Source organism: Pan paniscus, chromosome 1 (assembly GCF_029289425.2).
Source record: "Pan paniscus chromosome 1, NHGRI_mPanPan1-v2.0_pri, whole genome shotgun sequence".
NCBI lineage: Eukaryota > Metazoa > Chordata > Mammalia > Primates > Hominidae > Pan > Pan paniscus.
The window spans coordinates 218247863-218266050 of NC_073249.2; the positions used below are offsets into that span (position 1 = coordinate 218247863).

The 18188-nt window shown below is 45.5% G+C and overlaps 1 protein-coding gene across 6 annotated transcripts in view; it reads right to left on the reverse strand.

Moving 5' to 3' along the window:
- The window catches only part of NMNAT1 (nicotinamide nucleotide adenylyltransferase 1), a 46823-nt gene that overhangs the window by 18625 nt on the left and 10010 nt on the right, over positions 1 to 18188 (reverse strand). Inside the window, exon 1 of one of the 6 annotated variants that reach the window (XM_034954984.3) lies at positions 13044 to 16372. The exons of 4 other annotated variants lie outside the window; for them this stretch is intronic. In XM_034954984.3, the coding sequence (XP_034810875.1) occupies positions 13044 to 13053 (10 nt within the window). In that variant the 5' untranslated portion in view covers positions 13054 to 16372. Of the gene's footprint in view, positions 1 to 13043; positions 16391 to 18188 lie in introns of those variants that run through there. One more of the 6 variants, XM_055104134.2, reaches the window with a different exon arrangement.

An 18188-nucleotide genomic window follows, 5' to 3' on the forward strand; every position in this document is an offset into this window, starting at 1 on the left:
CCATTCCCGACCAGCCAACTACAGTCCATCTGCTCAGACACATAAGCAAACCCAAGTGAGATCAACCAAACCTGGCTCAGATCGTCAAGCCAACAAGCTGACCCTAGTCTCAAAAACAAAAATTAGTGTTCATTATCATATGTCACTCAAGTTTTGTGATTGCACTATTGTGGCCACAGTTAATACAACAATATTATCATCTACCAAATACAGCATTTTTGCCTTTTAGTCAACATGATAGTAACATCATAACTGTCCACTAAATAATAGAATTTACAAACCTCTTTTTCATATCAGTTATTCCACTGATCCTTCCATAACCCTAATGAAGTAACATAAGGCATCCAATTTTAGGTTTTTATTAAATTTTTTTTTTTTTGAGACGGGAGTCTCACTCTGTTGCCCAGGCTGGAGTGCAGTGGCGTGATCTCAGCTCACTGCAAGCTCCGCCTCCCAGGTTCACACCATTCTTCTGCCTCAGCCTCCCGAGTAGCTGGGATTACAGGTGCCTGCCACCACACCTGCCTAATTTTTTGTATTTTGAGTAGAGACGGGGTTTCATCATGTTAGATGGTCTTCATCTCCTGACCTCGTGATCTGCCCGCCTCAGCTTCCCAAAGTGCTGGGATTACAGGCATGAGCCACTGCGCCTGGCCTAAAATTTCTTATTCAACTAATTCATATATATAGATCTAGAACATCACAGGGTAAAACAGGCCCTTAATGAAAACCAACAGCCATCAATCATATTCCACTCATCATCCCTTCCATCCAGCCACTTTTAACTTTTTCAGCTATTTCTTCTGGTAGTTTCTACCATAACTCTACATTATGTGCTTATAATGCCATTTCTTAATTTATCCAACTATAACAGTGCCCATTGACTTTATGATCTATAAAGATTAGCCCTCATACCCTTTGACTACCTTCTCCCAAACTGCCCAATATAGTTTATCTCCAGACTATGTTGAAAATCATCCTCTCACAACTTCAAAGGCATTGCTTCTAGATTCCAATGTTAATAGCATGAAATCCAAAGCCACTTCTAATTCCGGAGCTTTTGAATGTCATTTTTTTCCTGTCTTGAAGCCTGTAAGGTCTTCTCTTTGTCCACAGTGTTCTGAAATTTCACAATGCTGTCCTCTAGTGCAGTTTTGTTTCCATCCATCATGCTGAGCACAGAGCAGGCAGGTCCTTTCAGTCTGGAAACTCGTAACATTCAGTTCTAGAAAATGTCCTTGAATTCTTTCATTGATGATTTTCTGCCTCCCATTTTATCTGTTCTTTTGAAATGTCTATTATTTATTTATTTTTTTGAGACAGAGTCTCCCTCTCTGACCCAGGCTGGAGTGCAGTGGCACGATCTCGGCTCACTGCAACCTCTACCTCCCAGGTTCAAGCAATTCTCCTGCCTCAGCCTCCCAAGTAGCTGGGACTACAGGCATGCACCACCACACCCAGATAACTTTTGAATTTTTAGTAGAGATGGGTTTCACCATGTTAGCTAGGCTGGTCTCGAACTCCTGGCCTCAAGTGATCCACCCACCTCAGCCGCCCATGAGCCACTGTGCCTGGCCTGAAAATGTCTATTATTTAGAGCTGAAGCATCTAATCATTTTTTCTGTATTTTCCACCTCCTGCCTTCATGCTCTAATTTCCAGATAGCCTCAACTTCATCCTCCAATCTGCCTAGTTTTCACTTCTGCCATTACACTCTTAATTTCCAAGAGCCCTATCCTCTGAATACTCCTGTTTATGGTATTCTACTCATTTCCCCAACAGATTATCATCTCTATTTCTCTACCAATATTCATGATATATTTTAAAGTTTCTTCAAAAAGAGCTGATGGGACAGGCTGAGTGGGTAGGTAGGGCTTGTGCACAGGGGCCATAACTGTTCAGTAACCTGTCAGTACTGCAGGTGTTTTTGCTTGGATTAGTCAGACTCTACAAGAAAGTATCCTATGATTTCCCGCCTATATAACAGAAGAGTTAAGAGCCTATGCTCTGATATTAGGCTGCCTGGCTTCAAATTGCAGCTCCAACGGCATGACCTTGGGCAACCTAACCCTAACTTAACCTTCCTTTTGTGCCAGGTTTTTTCTTTGGCTTTTTTTTTTTTTTTTTTTTTTGAGACAGAGTCTCGCTCTGTCACCCAGGCTGGGGTGCAGTGGTACGATCTCAGCTCACTGCAACCTCTGCCTTCCAGGTTCAAGCAATCCTCCCTGCTTCAGCCTCCCAAGTAGCTGGGATTACAGGCACGTGCCACCACACCTGGCTAATTTTTTTTTTTTTTGAGACAGAGTCTCACCCTGTCGCCCAGGCTGGAGTGCAGTGGCGCGATCTAGACTCACTGCAAGCTCCGCCTACTGGGTTCATGCCATTCTCCTGCCTCAGCCTCCCGAGTAGCTGGGACTATAGGTGCCCGCCACCACTCCTGGCTAATTATTTTTTGTATTTTTAGTAGAGACGGGGTTTCACCATGTTAGCCAGGATGGTCTTGATATCCTGAACTCGTGATCTGCCCACCTCGGCCTCCCAAAGTGCTGGGATTACAGGCGTGAGCCACCGTGCCAGGCCTAATTTTTGTTTTTTTTTTTTTAGTAGAGTCGGGGTTTCACCACGTTGGCCAGGCTGGTCTCAAACTCCTGACCTTAAGTGACCCACCTGCCTCGGCCTCCCAAAGTATTGGGATTACAGGCATGCGCCACCGTGCCCACCTTGTCCCAGTTTTTAATCAATCTTAAAAAGTAGAAAATAATACTACCTACCTCCTGATTGTTTTGAGGATTAAATGAAACAATACAGATCCAAGACATAGAACTACATTTGGCAGGCCAGGCGCGGCGGCTCACGCCTGTAATCCCAGCACTTTGGGAGGCCAAGATGGGCAGATCACGAGGTCAGGAGATCGAGACCACCCTGGCTAACATGGTGAAACCCCGTCTCTACTAAAAACACAAAAAAATCAGCCAGGCGTGGTGGCTGGCACCTGTAGTCCCAGCTACTCGGGAGGCTGGGGCAGGAGAATGGCGTGAACCCAGGAGGCGGAGCTTGCAGCGAGCCAAGATCGCGCCACTGCACTCCAGCCTGGGCAACAGAGCGAGACTCCATCTCAAAAACAAAAACAAAAACAAAAAACTACATTTGGAAAATTTCAAACATGCTATGAATATAGCTATTATGAATGTTGCAAATTATGTTACTAGAATTGTCTTTTGTTTTTTGATTTTTGAGACAGTATCTCACTCTGTTGTCCAGGCTGGAGTACAGTGGTACAATCTCAGCTCACTGCAACCTCCATCTCCCAGGCTCAAGTGATCCTTCAACCTCAGCCTCCCAAGCAGCTGGGACTACAGGCATGCACTGGCTAATTGTTTTTTTGTATTTTTTGTAGAGATGGGGTTTTGCCATATTGCCCAGGCTGGTCTCAAACTCCTGGGCTCAGAATCTCGAAGCAAACCTGTCCACTTTGGCCAATTCCAAAGTGCTGGGCTTACAGGTATGAGCCACTGTGCTCAGCAAGCAATTTTTTTTTTTAATCAACAAAACATCAATTTCAAATGGTTTAATTTACAATTGCTATTCTATTCAATCTGTTTTTTTCCCAGAGGATTTTCTTCCTGGAACTCTCCTCCTCTTATCCAGATGAAAAATCTCTATTTGTGATGCTATTATTCTGAAAACTTCTTCATCTCTTTCCTGGGTTAGATCCCCTATTTATTTCCCGCTTTGCTTTCTAATTTTTCTGGAGCGTATCCTTAAGCGTTTCATGACAAAGGGTTGATCTCTCATACACCCTTTATCATGAAACTACTTGAGAATATGCCCCAGTAGGATTCGTGGGAGATCAAGTAAGTTTGATAGGCGCATGGGAGATCAAGTAAGTTCGATGATGTTGTTATTCTTCCTTCAATTATTAATGGCTTGAGAAAATTCTTTTCAACTCAATAATTTCAAATAATTTTTTTTTTTGCGGGGAGCCGGGGGGACTTAGTTTCACTCTGTCGCCCAGGCTGGAGTGCAGTGGAAAGATCTTGGCTCACTGCAACCTCTGCCTCCCAGGTTTAAGCAATTCTCCTGCCTCACCCTCCTGAGTAGCTGGGATTATAGATGCCTGCCAACATGCCCAGCTGATTTTTGTATTTTTAGTAGACACAGGGTTTCACCACTTTGGCCAGGTTGGTCTTGAACTCCTGACCTCAGGTGATCTGCCCGCCATGGCCTTTTAAAGTGTTGGGATTACAGGCTCGAGCCACTGTGCCCAGCCCAAATAATTTTTGAAATTATTCTTTTAAGATTATAAAGGCGCTTCTTCATTGTTTGCTGGCATTCAACATTGCTGTTGAAAGTCTGAGGTCATTCTAATCCTTGTTCCTTTATATGTAACCTGCTTTTACTTTCTAGAAGATGTGTAGTATATTATCTTACCCCTAGTCCTCTGGAATGCCCAGTGATGACAGTATCTTTTTCATTCATTGTACAGAACCTTTTAAATGCTGCCTACTAGTTTTCAACAAGTTAAAAAAATAACTTTGCTATTGTAAAGGTTTTCAAATAAATATTTGTATATAATTATATATACATACTTTTATATTTGAGACTAAGTCTCACTCTGCTGCTCAGGCTGGAGTGCAGTGGCAAAATCTTGGCTCACTGCAATTTCCATCTCCTGGGTTCAAGCGATTCTCCTGCCTCAGCCTCCTGAGTAGCTAAGAATACAGGTGCCTGCCACCATGCCCAGCTAATTTTTGTATTTTTAGTAGAGATGGGGTTTCACCATGTTGGCTAGGCTGGTCTTGAACTCCTGACCTCAGGTGATCTGCCTGCCTCAGCCTCCCACAGTGTTGGGATTACAGGCGTGAGCCATCGCGTCCGGTCAATAATATTTATAAATAATTTCTTTTTGTTTTGAGATGGAGTCTCCCTCTGTTGCCCACGGTGGAGTGCAGTTGCACGATCTCAGCTCACTGCAGCCTCTGCCTCCCAGGTTACAGTGATTCTCCTGCCTCAGCCTCCCAAGTAGCTGGGACTACAGGCATGCCCCACCATGCCTGGCTAATTTTTGTATTTTTGGTAGAGACGGGGTTTCACCATGTTGGCCAGGCTGGTCTCAAACTCCTAACCTCAAGTGATCTGACTGCTTCAGCCTCCCGAAGTGTTGAGATTACAGGCGTGAGCCACCGTGCCCAGCCAAATACTTCTGAATAAAATTTTTTTTTTGAGAAAGGATCTCGGTGTGTTGCCCAGGCTGGAGTCCAGTGGCATGATCACAGGTCACTGCAGCCTCTGCCTCCTAGGCTCAAATGATCTTCCTGCCTCAGCCTCCAAGTAGCTGGGACCACAAGCACATGCCACCACACCTGGCTATATTTTTTAAATCTTTTGCAGAGACAGGGTCTCACTATGTTGTCAAGGTGGGTCTCAGATTCCTGGCCTCCTGCCTCAGCCTCTCAAAGGGATTACAGGCATGAGCTACTGTGCTTGGACTTCAAAATAAATATTCTTGGCCAGGTGCGGTTGATCACACCTGTAATCCCAGCACTTTGGGAGGTCAAAGCAGAGAGATCGCTTGAGGTCAGGAGTTCAAGACCAGCTTGGCCAACATGGTGAAACCCCATCTCTACCAAAAATACAAAAATTAGCGAGTGTGGTGGCGCACACATGTAATCCCAGGTACTTGGGAGGCTGAGGCAGGAGAATCACTTGAACCTGGCAGGCAGGGGTTGCAGTGAGCCGAGACTGCACCACTGCACTCCAGCCTGGGTGACAGAGCGAGACTCTGTCTCAAAATAACAACAATAATATAAAAATTAAAAAGTAATAAATATTCTTATATATCCAAAGAATGTCTTAAAAATAATCATTCTGAGATCTTTTTTCTTTTTTTTTTTTTTTGAGATGGAGTCTCGCTCTGTCGCCAAGCTGGAGTGCAGTGGCACAATCTCAGCTCACTGCAACCTCCGCCTCCTGGGTTCAAGCGATTCTCCTGCCTCAGCCTCCTGAGTATCTGGGACTACAGGCGCACGCCACCACACCCAGCTAATTTTTGTATTTTTAGTAGAGACAGGGTTTCACCATGTTCGCCAGGATGGTCTTGATCTCTTGACCTGGTGATCCACCCGCCTCGGCCTCCCAAAGTGCTGGAATTACAGGCGTGAGCCACCACACCTGGCCCTGAGATCTTATAAATATAATTCCAGTGACATAATCTTGCTCAAAGTATTTTCAAAACTTTGGGGAATTTTTTGTAGAGCTTGAAGCTTTTTTTTTTTTTTTTTTTTTTTTTGTCACCCAGGTTGGAGTGCAGTGGCACAATCTTGGCTCACTGCAACCTCTACCTCCCCGGCTCAAGTGATTCTCCTGCCTCAGCCTCCCGAGTAGCTGGGACTACAGGCGCGCGTCACCATGCTGGCCAATTTTTGTATTTTTAGTAGAGATGGGGTTTCACCGTGTTAGCCCAGGATGGTCTTGATCTCCTGACCTCATGATCCGCCTGCCTCGGCTTCCCAAAATGCTGGAATTAGAGGCATGAGCCACCGTGCCTGGCCGCTTGAAGCATTTTTATAATTAACATAGAAATATAGCAAATGACAATAAACACATCAACAGTTATATGCTACTTTTGGTTTACAAAAACAAAAGTATAGAATACTTTTATTTTTTCTTTTTGAGACAGGGTCTTGTTCTGTCACCCAGGCTGGGAAAGCTGGGAGGTTTAGCTTGAACATGGCTCACTGCAGCCACGACCTCCTGGGCTCAAGGATCCTCCTGCCTCAGCTTCTCGTGTAGCTGGGACTGCAGGCACACATCACCACACCCAGCTTATCTTTCTATTTTTTTGTAGAGAAGGAGTCTCATTTTGTTGCCCAGGCTTTGCTTCCCACTTTGGGAAGTGGAGGTGGGAGGATTGCTTGAGCCCAGGATTTCAAGACCAAGGGCTCAAGTGATCCTCCCACCTACACTTCTCAAAGTGCTGGGATTACAGGTGTGAACCACCACACCTGGCTTTATAAAAATACTTTCGGCCTGGTGTGGTAGCTCACACCTGTAATCCCTGCACTTTGGGAGGCCGAGGTAGGTGGGTCACTTGAGGCCAGGAGTTTGAGACCAGCCTGGCCAACATGGTGAAATCCCATCCCTACCAAAAGTATAAAAATTAGCCAGGTGTGGTGGCTGGTGCCTGTAATCCCAGCTACTTGGGAGGCTGAGGCACAAGAATTACTTGAACCCAGGAGGCAGAGGTTGCAGTGAGCTGAGATCACGCCTCAGCACTCCAGCCTGAGTGATAGGGTGAGACTCTGTCTCAAAAATAAAATAAAATAAAATAAAATTCATACACATTGTCATTTGATTCTCACCACAAAAAAATAACTTGGCCAAAAGCAATTAGCATGTTCCAAATGATAATCTATAGTTATTCAGTTTTTCCAGTTAATCTTCGACCTTTGGATATTTAGGTTTTTCTAATTTTTCACTATTACAAACATCTCAAAAAAGAAATAATGGGGGCCAGATGCGGTGGCTCACGCCTGTAATCCCAGCACTTTGGGAGGCCGAGGTGGGCGGATCACGAGGTCAGAAGTTCAAGACCAGCCTGGCCAACATGGTGAAACCGTCTCTACTAAAAAATACAAAAATTAGCTGGGCGTGGTGGTGTGCACCTGTAATCCCAGGTACTCGGGAGGCTGAGGCAGGATAATTGTTTGAACCCGGGAGATGGAGGTTGCAGTGAGCCTAGATCGTGCCACTGCACTCCAGACTGGGGGACACAGCAAGACTCCATCTTGGAAAAAAAAAAAAAAGAAATAGTGGGTTAAAAATAAATCTGGAAATTAAGGCTATGCAATGCCTCACTGTGTACGTCTAAGACTTGGCAATACTCAAAACACCTGTGTCAAGACTGTTCATTTGTAGCCCAATAGTAGTCAGACATAACTGCTAGGCTGACCAACTTGCTTTTGTTCAGATTTTATGCTGTCAGTGGACAAAGCTAGTGAATGGCACATCAGGACTAGAATTTAGGTTTCCTGACTCTTAAGCTCTCTCACCAAGAAGAAAAATGGGAGATAAACTGGAACAGTGTAGATTGGAATTGAACCCTCTCATAGCTAAGGAGTTGAGAAATATAAACTTTAACCCCTTGGACAATGGGAACCTTTGAAGGTTTCTGAGCAAAGGAGTGATAACAGGGTTCTCAAAATAATATGACATGGGTGTTAAAAACCCTTATTTGGGGCCGGGCACGGTGGCTCACACCTGTAATCCCAGCACTTTGGGAGGCCGAGACGGGCGGATCACGAGGTCAGGAGATCGAGACCATCCTGGCTAAAACGGTGAAACTCTATCTCTACTAAAAATACAAAAAATTAGCCGGGTGTGTTGGCAGGCACCTGTAGTCCCAGCTACTCGGGAGGCTGAGGCGGGAGAATGGCGTGAACCCGGGAGGCGGAGCTTGCAGTGAGCCGAGATCGCGCCACTGCACTCCAGCCTGGGCTACAGAGCGAGACTCCGTCTCAAAAAAAAAAAAAAACCCTTATTTGGTTGTGTGATCTTGATTTGATCTCTTAACTCTGTTTTTAGGTTATCTGTAAAATGGAGATAATGAGAAGGCCAATCTCAGTTACTTTGAGGATTAATTCTGAGGATAACACATGGCAAGGGGCTTAGCATATTGCCTGGCACAGTGTTAAAATGAATGGTAGCTGTTATTTATTTTTTTTTTTTCAGACGGAGTCTCGCTCTGTCGCCCAGGCTGGAGTGCAGTGGCGCGATCTTGGCTCACTGCAAGCTCCGCCTCCCGGGTTCACGCCATTCTCCTGCCTCAACCTCCCAAGTAGCTGGGACTGCAGGCGCCCACCACTACGCCTGGCTAATTTTTTGTATTTTTAGTAGAGACGGGGTTTCACCATGTTAGCCAGGATGGTCTCAATCTCCTGACCTCGTGATCCGCCTGCCTCAGCCTCCAAAAGTGCTGGGATTATAGGCGTGAGCCACCGTGCCCGGCGGCAGCTGTTATTTTTGAGGAAAGTGATGTTACTGATGACAGTGATGATTTGGAATTCACTGCATGGGATGAAACAAGATAGGAAAAGCAGCCACAAATAGTCAGTGGAAATGGAAGTAAGAAAGATACTTGGGGTCCGGGCGCGGTAGGTCATGCCTGTAATCCCAGCATTTTGGGAGGGCGAGGCAGGTTGGTCACCTGTGGTTGGGAGTTCGAGACTAGCCTGACCAACATGGAGAAACCCTGTCTCTACTAAAAATACAAAATTAGCCAGGTATGGTGGCACATGCCCATAATCCCAGCTACTTGGGAGGCTGAGGCAGAATTGCTTGAACCTTGGAGGTGGAGGTTGCGGCGAGCCGAGATCATGCCATTGCACTCCAACCTGGGCAACAAGAGCAAAACTCTGTCTCAAAAAATATATATATACTTGGGGCCTTCTCGAAAGAAGGCACAGTGGTGGGATCACAGGGACACTGCTAACTGTTCTTAGGGAATAACGGAGAAGGTTCAGTAGTAGTCACTAGGGCATTAGAAAAAAATGAGTTCATCACTAAGAATGATTTAAATGTCTTACCTTTCAGTTACCATCAAAAGTATCATACCATGATTCACTTGGGGCTTGTACCCATACCCTTTATCCCTACCCCAGGCCCTCGATACCCATAAAAACTACCAGTGGTATTATGGGAGGGGGTGATGAACGCGACATGCCCATAGTACCCTGAGGCCTACAGAGAAATCAGGGTATCCACCAGCCACTGAGCATGCTCTCAAAGACTGGTGGAGGGGCTGGGTTCAGCTGGCACCAGACAGACAGCTGGCGTCAGACAACCCCGCCCATCTCAGGTTTCAGTTACCATTCCCGAGAGAGATGGAAGAAGGGTAAGGCTGAGTTCAAGAGGTGTGGGTCCTCAAGGGAGCTGCTGCAGTTCTGAAGCAGACTTCAGGGAAGGATGGAACAAACAGCTTTTAGCCCTACACTTGGGGATGAGCTTAGGTTTCCAGGTGATGCCCAAGGGATGTGGAGGGGCTGGAGGAAGCTGATCTCTCAGCATAAAGGAAGCTGTCTTTCTCCCTTGTTACATCTATAACTTGTCTCAAATATCCAGCTCACAGTTCCACTAACTGTTAACAAAGCCAACTCGAGCTCACACCAGACTCTAAACCTTCAGAGCCACACAAGAGTTAAGGTTACAGTGAGCTCCTGTTGCTGCCAAAAGTGGTTTTAAAGAACGAGGGTCTGTCCCTTTCCTGAAGGGTACTTCCTCCATATCATTGCAGGGCACATGCGCATGCGTATGGGGGCGCTGTGGCCGATGGATGAATGGGTGCAGCAGTTTGGAAACTCTAACGGGACTGCCCTGGGTCCTCCTTGTCTTGCTCCAGGTGCTCTGGGCCCAGTGTCACCATGATTCACTTTTGTTTGGCCCACACGGCCTATCGCTTGCACTGCTGGCTGCTGAGAACTCACCAGCTCAGGCTGTAAGTGTCCCTCCCCAGCTCACTGTGACAATAAGGAGTTCATTTCTTTCTCTGGCAGTCTTGAGGCTTAAAATTTACTTTTAATTTTAAAATTACTAATCTTGGGCTGGGTACAGTGGCACGTGGCTGTAGTCCCAGCCACTCGGGAGGCTGAAATTGAGCCACTGCGTTTTGGCCTGGGTAGTTACTGATCTTTATTATTATTATTATTATTATTGGTAGAGATGGGGTCTCGCTGTGTTGCCCAGGCTGGTGTCAAACTCCTGGCCTCAAGTGATCCTCCCACCTTGGCCTCCCATGGTGCTGGGATTAGAGGCATGAGCCACCACACCTGGCCAAAATAACTGATCTTTATGTTTTAAAAACACTGAGATGTAAATATTAACATAACATTAAGCCAGGGTTTTTTTGTTTTTGTTTTTGTTTTTTTTAGAGATAGGGTATCGCTCTGTTGCCTAGGCTGCAGTACAGTGGCACAATCATTGCTCACTGCAGCCTTCAAATCCCAGGCTCAAGAGATCCTCCCACCTCAGCCTGCCAAGTAGCTAGTACTACAAGCACACGCCATCACTCCTGGCTAAAAAGTCAGTTTTTTAAAAATCAACTTTTCGAAAACAATAGTAATTCTGTTTGGCTTTCCCTATCGCATATTTCAGGATGCTCAGTATTAAACCTGTGTTGGCTAAGAGTTAAGTAACGTGGCTGACCTCACCACCTCTCAGGATTTACACCTCTAAAAGGGTGCTATTCCTTTCAAAACAATAACTTTAAGCATGTAGCTATGTTCTTGTTCCAACAATGCTGCCATTAAATACTCTTGGGGGTATATTTTGAAATTGCATATCTTTTGAGTATCTTCACTGGGGATAAATCTGTCTTTGGAGGGTATATTTGATTTCTGTGAATCCCCTAAAGTTATTCAGTGCTAAACCCAATTAATAAAATAATCAAGGTGAATGTAATAGTTTACAGTGAAGAAGGGAGTTAGAATGATTAGTTAATGGTGAGATTTTCTTTCTTTTTTTTTTTTTGGTGGGGGGACAGAGTCTCGTTGTCGCCAGGCTGGAGTGCAGTGGCGTGCAATCTTGGCTCACTGCAACCTCCACCTCCCAGGTTCAAGCCATTCTCCTGCCTCAGCCTCCTGAGTAGCTGGGATTACAGGTGCATGCCACCACGCCCAGCTAATTTTTGTATTTTTAGTAGAGATGGGGTTTCACCATATTGGTCATGCTGGTCTTGAACTCCTGACCTCATGATCTGCCTACTTTGGCCTCCCAAAGTGCTAGGATTATAGGCGTGAGTCACCGCACCCGGCCTCTTTTTTTTTTTTTTTTTTTTCCGAGATGGAGTTTCACTCTTGTCCCCTGGCTGTAGTGCAATGGCACGATCTCAGCTCACTGCAACCTCTGCCTCCCGGGTTCAAGCGATTCTTCTGCTTCAGCCTCCCGAGTAGCTGGGATTACAGGCGGCCGCCACCACACCCAGCTAATTTTTGTATTTTTAGTAGAGATGGGGTTTCAGTATGCTGGCCAGGCTGGTCTCAAACTCCCGATCTCAGGTGATCCACCTGCCTCGGCTTCCCAAAGTGCTGGGATTACAGGCTTAAGCCACTGTGCCCGACCAAGATTTTCTTACATGCCATGGAAACTACGTACACGTAATCTCAAAAGAATTTCAAAAATGCTTTGAGCGGTAACAATTTTCATTTGCTTGTGCAAGTTGTGGTAGGTAGATTAACTCTCAGTTTGTCAGTTAACAGTCTGTTTCCTCATTTAAAAAAATGGAGAACCACAGTCCTATGTCATAGGATTTTGTGCATATTAAATTAGATAATGCATGTAAAATGTTTGACACATTTGTCTACCAATTATGAATACTGATAACTTAGTATTACTTGCAGGTTGTTTTACATTAATTTACAGTCATGATAAAGGAACCAAGGTTCTAAAGATTCCCTAAAGATCAGTATCAACAGGCTGGGAGCAGTGGCTCACACCTCTAATCCCAGTACTCTGGGAGACAGAGGCGGGCGGATCACGAGGTCAGGAGTTCAAGACCAACCTGATCAGCATGGTGAAACCCCATCTCTACTAAAAATACAAAAATTAGTCGGGCATGGTGGTGTGCTTCTGTAGTCCCAGATACTCAGGAGGCTGAGGCAGGAGAATTGCTTGAACCCAGGAGGCAGAGGTTGCAGTGAGCCGAGATCGCACCATTGGACTCCAGCCTGGGTGACAGAGCAAGACTCCGTCTCAAAAAAAACAAAACAAAACAAAACAAAAAATCAGTATCAACAAAGCCCGCTAAATAATGGGAGAACAATAAGTAGTAGCTATTTTAATATTCTTATTGAAGTATTATTAGATAGAATTTTATTAGAATGCAATGGATCTCAATTCAATCAGAAACACCATCTCTACTAAAAATACAAAATATCATTATGTTTAAAACTATCTCTGTAGTTAAATGTAACATTATCACCAAACAGAACCTGAATTTGGTTTCTGGAAGCTATTTCATCACTAAACGAGTAATGTAAAATGTAACTCACTGTGTCGCATGCAGCCGGGTGACAGCGTTCTTGGTTGGAATTACCACCCTGGTTCTCCAGTTCTATGTTCTGCTAAGGTAGGTTCTTATACTTGGCAGCTCAACATGCATTTCTCACCTGTGGACATGGCTTGGGTGCTCTCTGGGATTTCTGTTACGTGTTTAATTGCAGCCTGACCCATTTTTTCTGCCCCTATTATCAAGGGCAATCACCTACTTCACTTCTTTGAAAAGCCAAAAATCTCAATATAGTGAAGATAGCTGTGGGTAAACTGAGCTTAACTTTTAATCCACACTTACTTCTTCTGGTATAGAAAGCCATTAAATAGGAGACAATGAGGGGACCAAAGTCTCAACTTACAGATTCCCTGGAGACCAGTCCCAACGGTCTAGCGTTAGCTTATGTCTGCAGGGCTGAGGGTGACAGGCACGCCCGACCTGATTATTACTTAATATGTTCTTTCAGATTCTGTCTTCGAAATTATTCTTAGCGGAAACAGTCTGTTAATAACTTTAATTCTAAAAAAAAATCTGAAAACTGAGAATCTACTTAAGCGAGGGGGAGTGACAGGAAGCTGCAACACTCCTTGTAATTAGCCGAACTCAAACTCACCAGCTTCTATTACAGAAAGTCTGTGTAAAATAAGTCATTTTTCCTTACTAGAAGTCAGAATTCCCATGAAATAGTTTTTCACCAAAATCGCAAATTAACGTGAATTTAAAAACTGGTAAACAAGGGCTGGGCACAGTGGCTCACACCTGTAATCCCAGCACTTTGGCAAGCCGAGGCATGGATCACGAGGTCAATAGTTCGAGACCAGCCTGGCCAACATGGTGAAGCCCACTCTCGCGTGGTGGCGCATGCCTGTAATCCCAGCTACTCGGGAGGCTCAGGAAGGAGAATTGCTTGAACCCGGGAGGTGGAGGTTACAGTGAGCCAAGATCGAGGCACTGCAAGAAACAGAGTGAGACTGCGTCTCAAAAAAAAAATGGTAAACAAGACTGGGCACGGTGGCTCACACCTGTAATCCCAGCACTTTGGGAGGCTGAGGTGGGCGGATCACCTGAGGTTGGGAGTTTGAGACCAGCCTGACCAACATGGAGAAACCCTGTCTGTACTAAAAATACAAAATTAGCCTGACATGCTGGTACCATTCCTGTAATCCCAGCTACTCAGGAGGCTGAGGCAGGGGAATTGCTTGAACCTGGGAGGCAGAGGTTGCAGTGAGTTGATATCCCACCATTGAACTCCAGCCTGGGTGACAAGAGTGAAACTCCACCTCAAAAATAAAAATAAAAAGGCCAGATGCAATGGCTCATGCCTGTAATCTTAGCATTTTGGGAGGCCGAGGCGGGTGGATCACAAGATCAGGAGTTTGAGACCAGCATGACCAACATGGTGAAACCCCATCTCAACTTAAAATACAAAAATTATCCAGGCATGGTGGCATGTGCCTGTAATCCTAGCTACTCAGGAAGCTGAGGCATGAGAATCGCTTGAACCCAGGAGGTGGAGGTTGCAGTGAGCTGAGATCATACAACTGCACTCCAGCTTCAGTGACAGAACAAGACTCTGTCTCAAAAAAAAAAAAAAAAAAAAAAAAAAAAGGTAGACCAATCACTTGAGGTCAGGGGTTCGAGATCAGCATGGCCAACATGATGAAACCCCATCTCTACCAAAAAATACAAAAGCTAGCCGGGTGTGGTGGCACGTGCCTGTAATCCCAGCTACTGGGAAGGCAGAGGCACAAGAATTGCCTGAACCTGGGAGGAAGAGGTTGCAGTGAGCAGAGATCGCACCACTGCACTCCAGCCTGGGTGACAAAGTAAAACTCTGTCTCAAAAAAAAAAAAAAAAAGAAAAGAAAGAAACATGGTAAACGTTATTTATTTACCAGTGATGACACTAATAACTCTTACTATTATTTATGGACTATTTTGTAGCATTTATTTACAGTCATGGTAAAGGAACCAAGGTTCTCAAGAGAAGTGAGTTGCCTACAGCCAAGATGAACCCAGTGCCAGAATAAGAATTAGAGTTCAAGGATTAGTGCCTTCTGGTGTTACGCTTATACCATAGATTTCCTGTAATAAGTAATAAATGAATGTATCACCCAGTTTATTGACTTTTAGGCCCAGATCTTCCCAATATTGCAGCCAATCTCTCCTGTACAACCTGGTTAGTAATACCATCTTTACCTTCTTCACAATTGGTAAGTGTGTAGTTATCCATCAAGCATTTATTAAGTATCTACTACAAATAGTAGCCAGACACTGCTAGAACAAAAATTGGTAGGACAGAGCTCTCTGCTCTTCAGGAACTCATAGACTAAAATTTAAAAAACAACTCACATCTAAAATTCAGGTGAAGGGAATCTTTAAAAACTTCCTAAGTATCTCTTTTAGTTGTTTTTGCTTTTGTTTTTTGAGATGGAGTTTCACTCTTTTTGCCCAGGCTGGAGGGCAATGGTGCAATCTCGGCTCACTGCAACCTCTGCCTCCCAGGTTCAAGTGATTCTCCTGCCTCAGCCTCCCTAGTAGCTGCAATTACAGGCATGCGCCACCACACCCAGCTAATTTTGTATTTTTAGTAGAGAAGGGGTTTCTTTCTTTCTTTTTATTTTTTTTTTGAGACAAGGTCTCGCTCTTGTCCCCAGGCTGGAGTGCAATGGCACGATCCCAGCTCACTGCAACCTCCGCCTCCCGGGTTCAAGCGATTCTCCTGCCTCAGCCTCCCGAGTAGCTGGGATTACAGGTGCATACCACCACGCCCAGCTAATTTTTTGTATTTTAAGTAGAGATGAGGTTTCACCATGTTGGCCAGGCTGGTCTCAAACTCCTGACCTCAGGTGATCCACCCGCCTCAGCCTTCCAAAGTGCTGGGATTACAGGCGTGAGCCACCGCGCCCAGCTTAGAGATGGGGTTTCACCATGTTGGTCAGGCTGGTCTCAAAGTCCTGACCTCAGGTGATCCACCTGCCTCAGCCTCCCAAAGTGCTGGGATTACAGGCGTGAGCCAGCGTGCCTGGCCTCTCTTTTAGTTGTTCTATAATTTGAGTACGGAACCAAATTAAGTTAAACATAAATTCCTTTTTTTTTTTTTTTTGAGATGGAGTCTTGCTCTGTTGCCAGGCTGGAGTGCAGTGGTGTGATCTCGGCTCACTGCAACCTCCGCCTCCTGGGTTCAAGTGATTCTCGTGCCTCAGCCTCCTGAGTAGCTGGGATTACAGGCACGCGCCACCACACAAACCTAATGTTTGTATTTTTAGTAGAGATGGGGTGTCACCATGTTGGCCAGGATGGTCTCAATCTCCTGACCTTGTGATCCACCCACCTCAGACTCCCAAAGTGCTGGAATTACAGGCATGAGCCACCATGCCTGGCCCAAATTCCTTCTGCTATAAAATTCTTTAGTGTTATAATATTAAAGTATCGGGTTTTTCATTCAATAAATAGTCATTGATCAAGAGATGATTCTGCGTAGAAAAACAAGGACAATGGCAACTTGAAGTCAAAAAGTGATACAGGGCTGGGTCCAGTGGCTCATGCCTGTAACCCCAACACTTTGAGGCTGAGGTGGGAGGATCGTGTGAAGTCAGGAGTTCAAGACCAGCCTGGGCAACATGGTGAGACATCATCTCTACAAAAAATAGAAAAAGTTAGCTGGGCATGGTGTCATGCACCTGTAGTCGCTGCTACTTGGGAGGCTGAAGTAAGAGGGTCACTAAAGCCCAGGAGGTGGAGGGTGCAGTGAGTCATGTCATTGCACTCCAGCCTGGGTGACAGAGGGAGGCCCTATCTCCAAAAAAAAAGGAAACAGAGTTGGTCTCTATTCTCAACATTCTGAAATGTGGAGAAGTTTAAGAAATATTTTAGCTAATCTATCTTAATTATGTTTTCCTTTGAATGTGCTTTTAAGAGTGATGTATGGGCCGGGTGCGGTGGCTCATGCCTGTAATCCCAGCACTTTGGGAGGCCGAGGCAGGTGGATCACCTGAGGTCAGGAGTTCAAGACCAGCCTGGCCAACATGGCAAAACCCCTTCTCTACTAAAAATACAAAAATTAGCTGGGCATGACGGCACGTGCCTGTAGTCCCAGCTACGATGGGGACTGTGGCAGGAGGATCGCTTGAACCTGGGAGGCGGAGGTTGCAGTGAGCCAAGATCGTGCCACTGCACTCCAGCCTGGGCAACAGAGCAAGACTCTGTCTCAAAAAAAAAAAAAAAAAAAAAAAGAGTGATATATGATTTCAGCAAAAACTACGTCCGAATTTTTTAAAATGAAAAAATAGGGCCGGGTGTGGTAGCTCATGCCTGCAATCCCAGCACTTTGGGAGGCCAAGACAGATGGATCACCTGAGGTCACGAGTTTGAGACCAGCCTGGCCAACATGGTGAAACCCTGTCTCTACTAAAAATACAAAAATTAGCTGAGCGTGGTGGCACACGCCTGTAGTCCCAGCTACTTGGGAGGCTGAGGCAGGAGAATCACTTGAACCCGGGAGGCAGAGGTTGCAGTCAGCCGAGATCATGCCACTGCATTCTAGCCTGGCAACAGAGTGAGACTCCGTCTCAAAAAAAAAAACAAAATTAGCTGGGTGTGGTGGTGCAGGCCTGTAATCCCAGCTACTCAGGAGGCTGGGACAGGAGAATCACTTGAGCCTGGGAGGCAGAGGATGCAGTGAGCTGAGATGGCGCCACTGTACTCCAGCCTGGCAACAGAGCAAGACTCCGTCTCAAAAAAAAAAAAAAAAAGCCCGCGCACAGTGGCTCACACCTGTAATCCCATTTTGGGAGGCTGAGGTGGGTGGATCACAAGGACAGGAGATCGAGACCATCCTGGATAATGCGGTGAAACCCCGTCTCTACTAAAAATACAAAAAAAATTAGCCAGGCGTGGTGGCGGGCACCTGTAGTTCCAGCTACTCGGGAGGCTGAGGCCGGAGAATTGCTTGAACCTAGGAGGCAGAGGTTGCAGTGAGTCAAGATCACGTCACTGCACTTCCACCTGGGCGACAGAGCAAGACTCCGTCTCAAAAAAAAAAAAACATGCATACAATCTATATCAAAGGAAAAATTAGTTTGCCCAGACTGGACATTTCTGTTCCACAGCAGGAAGGGAAGGAAACAAATTGCATTTAGGTTTGC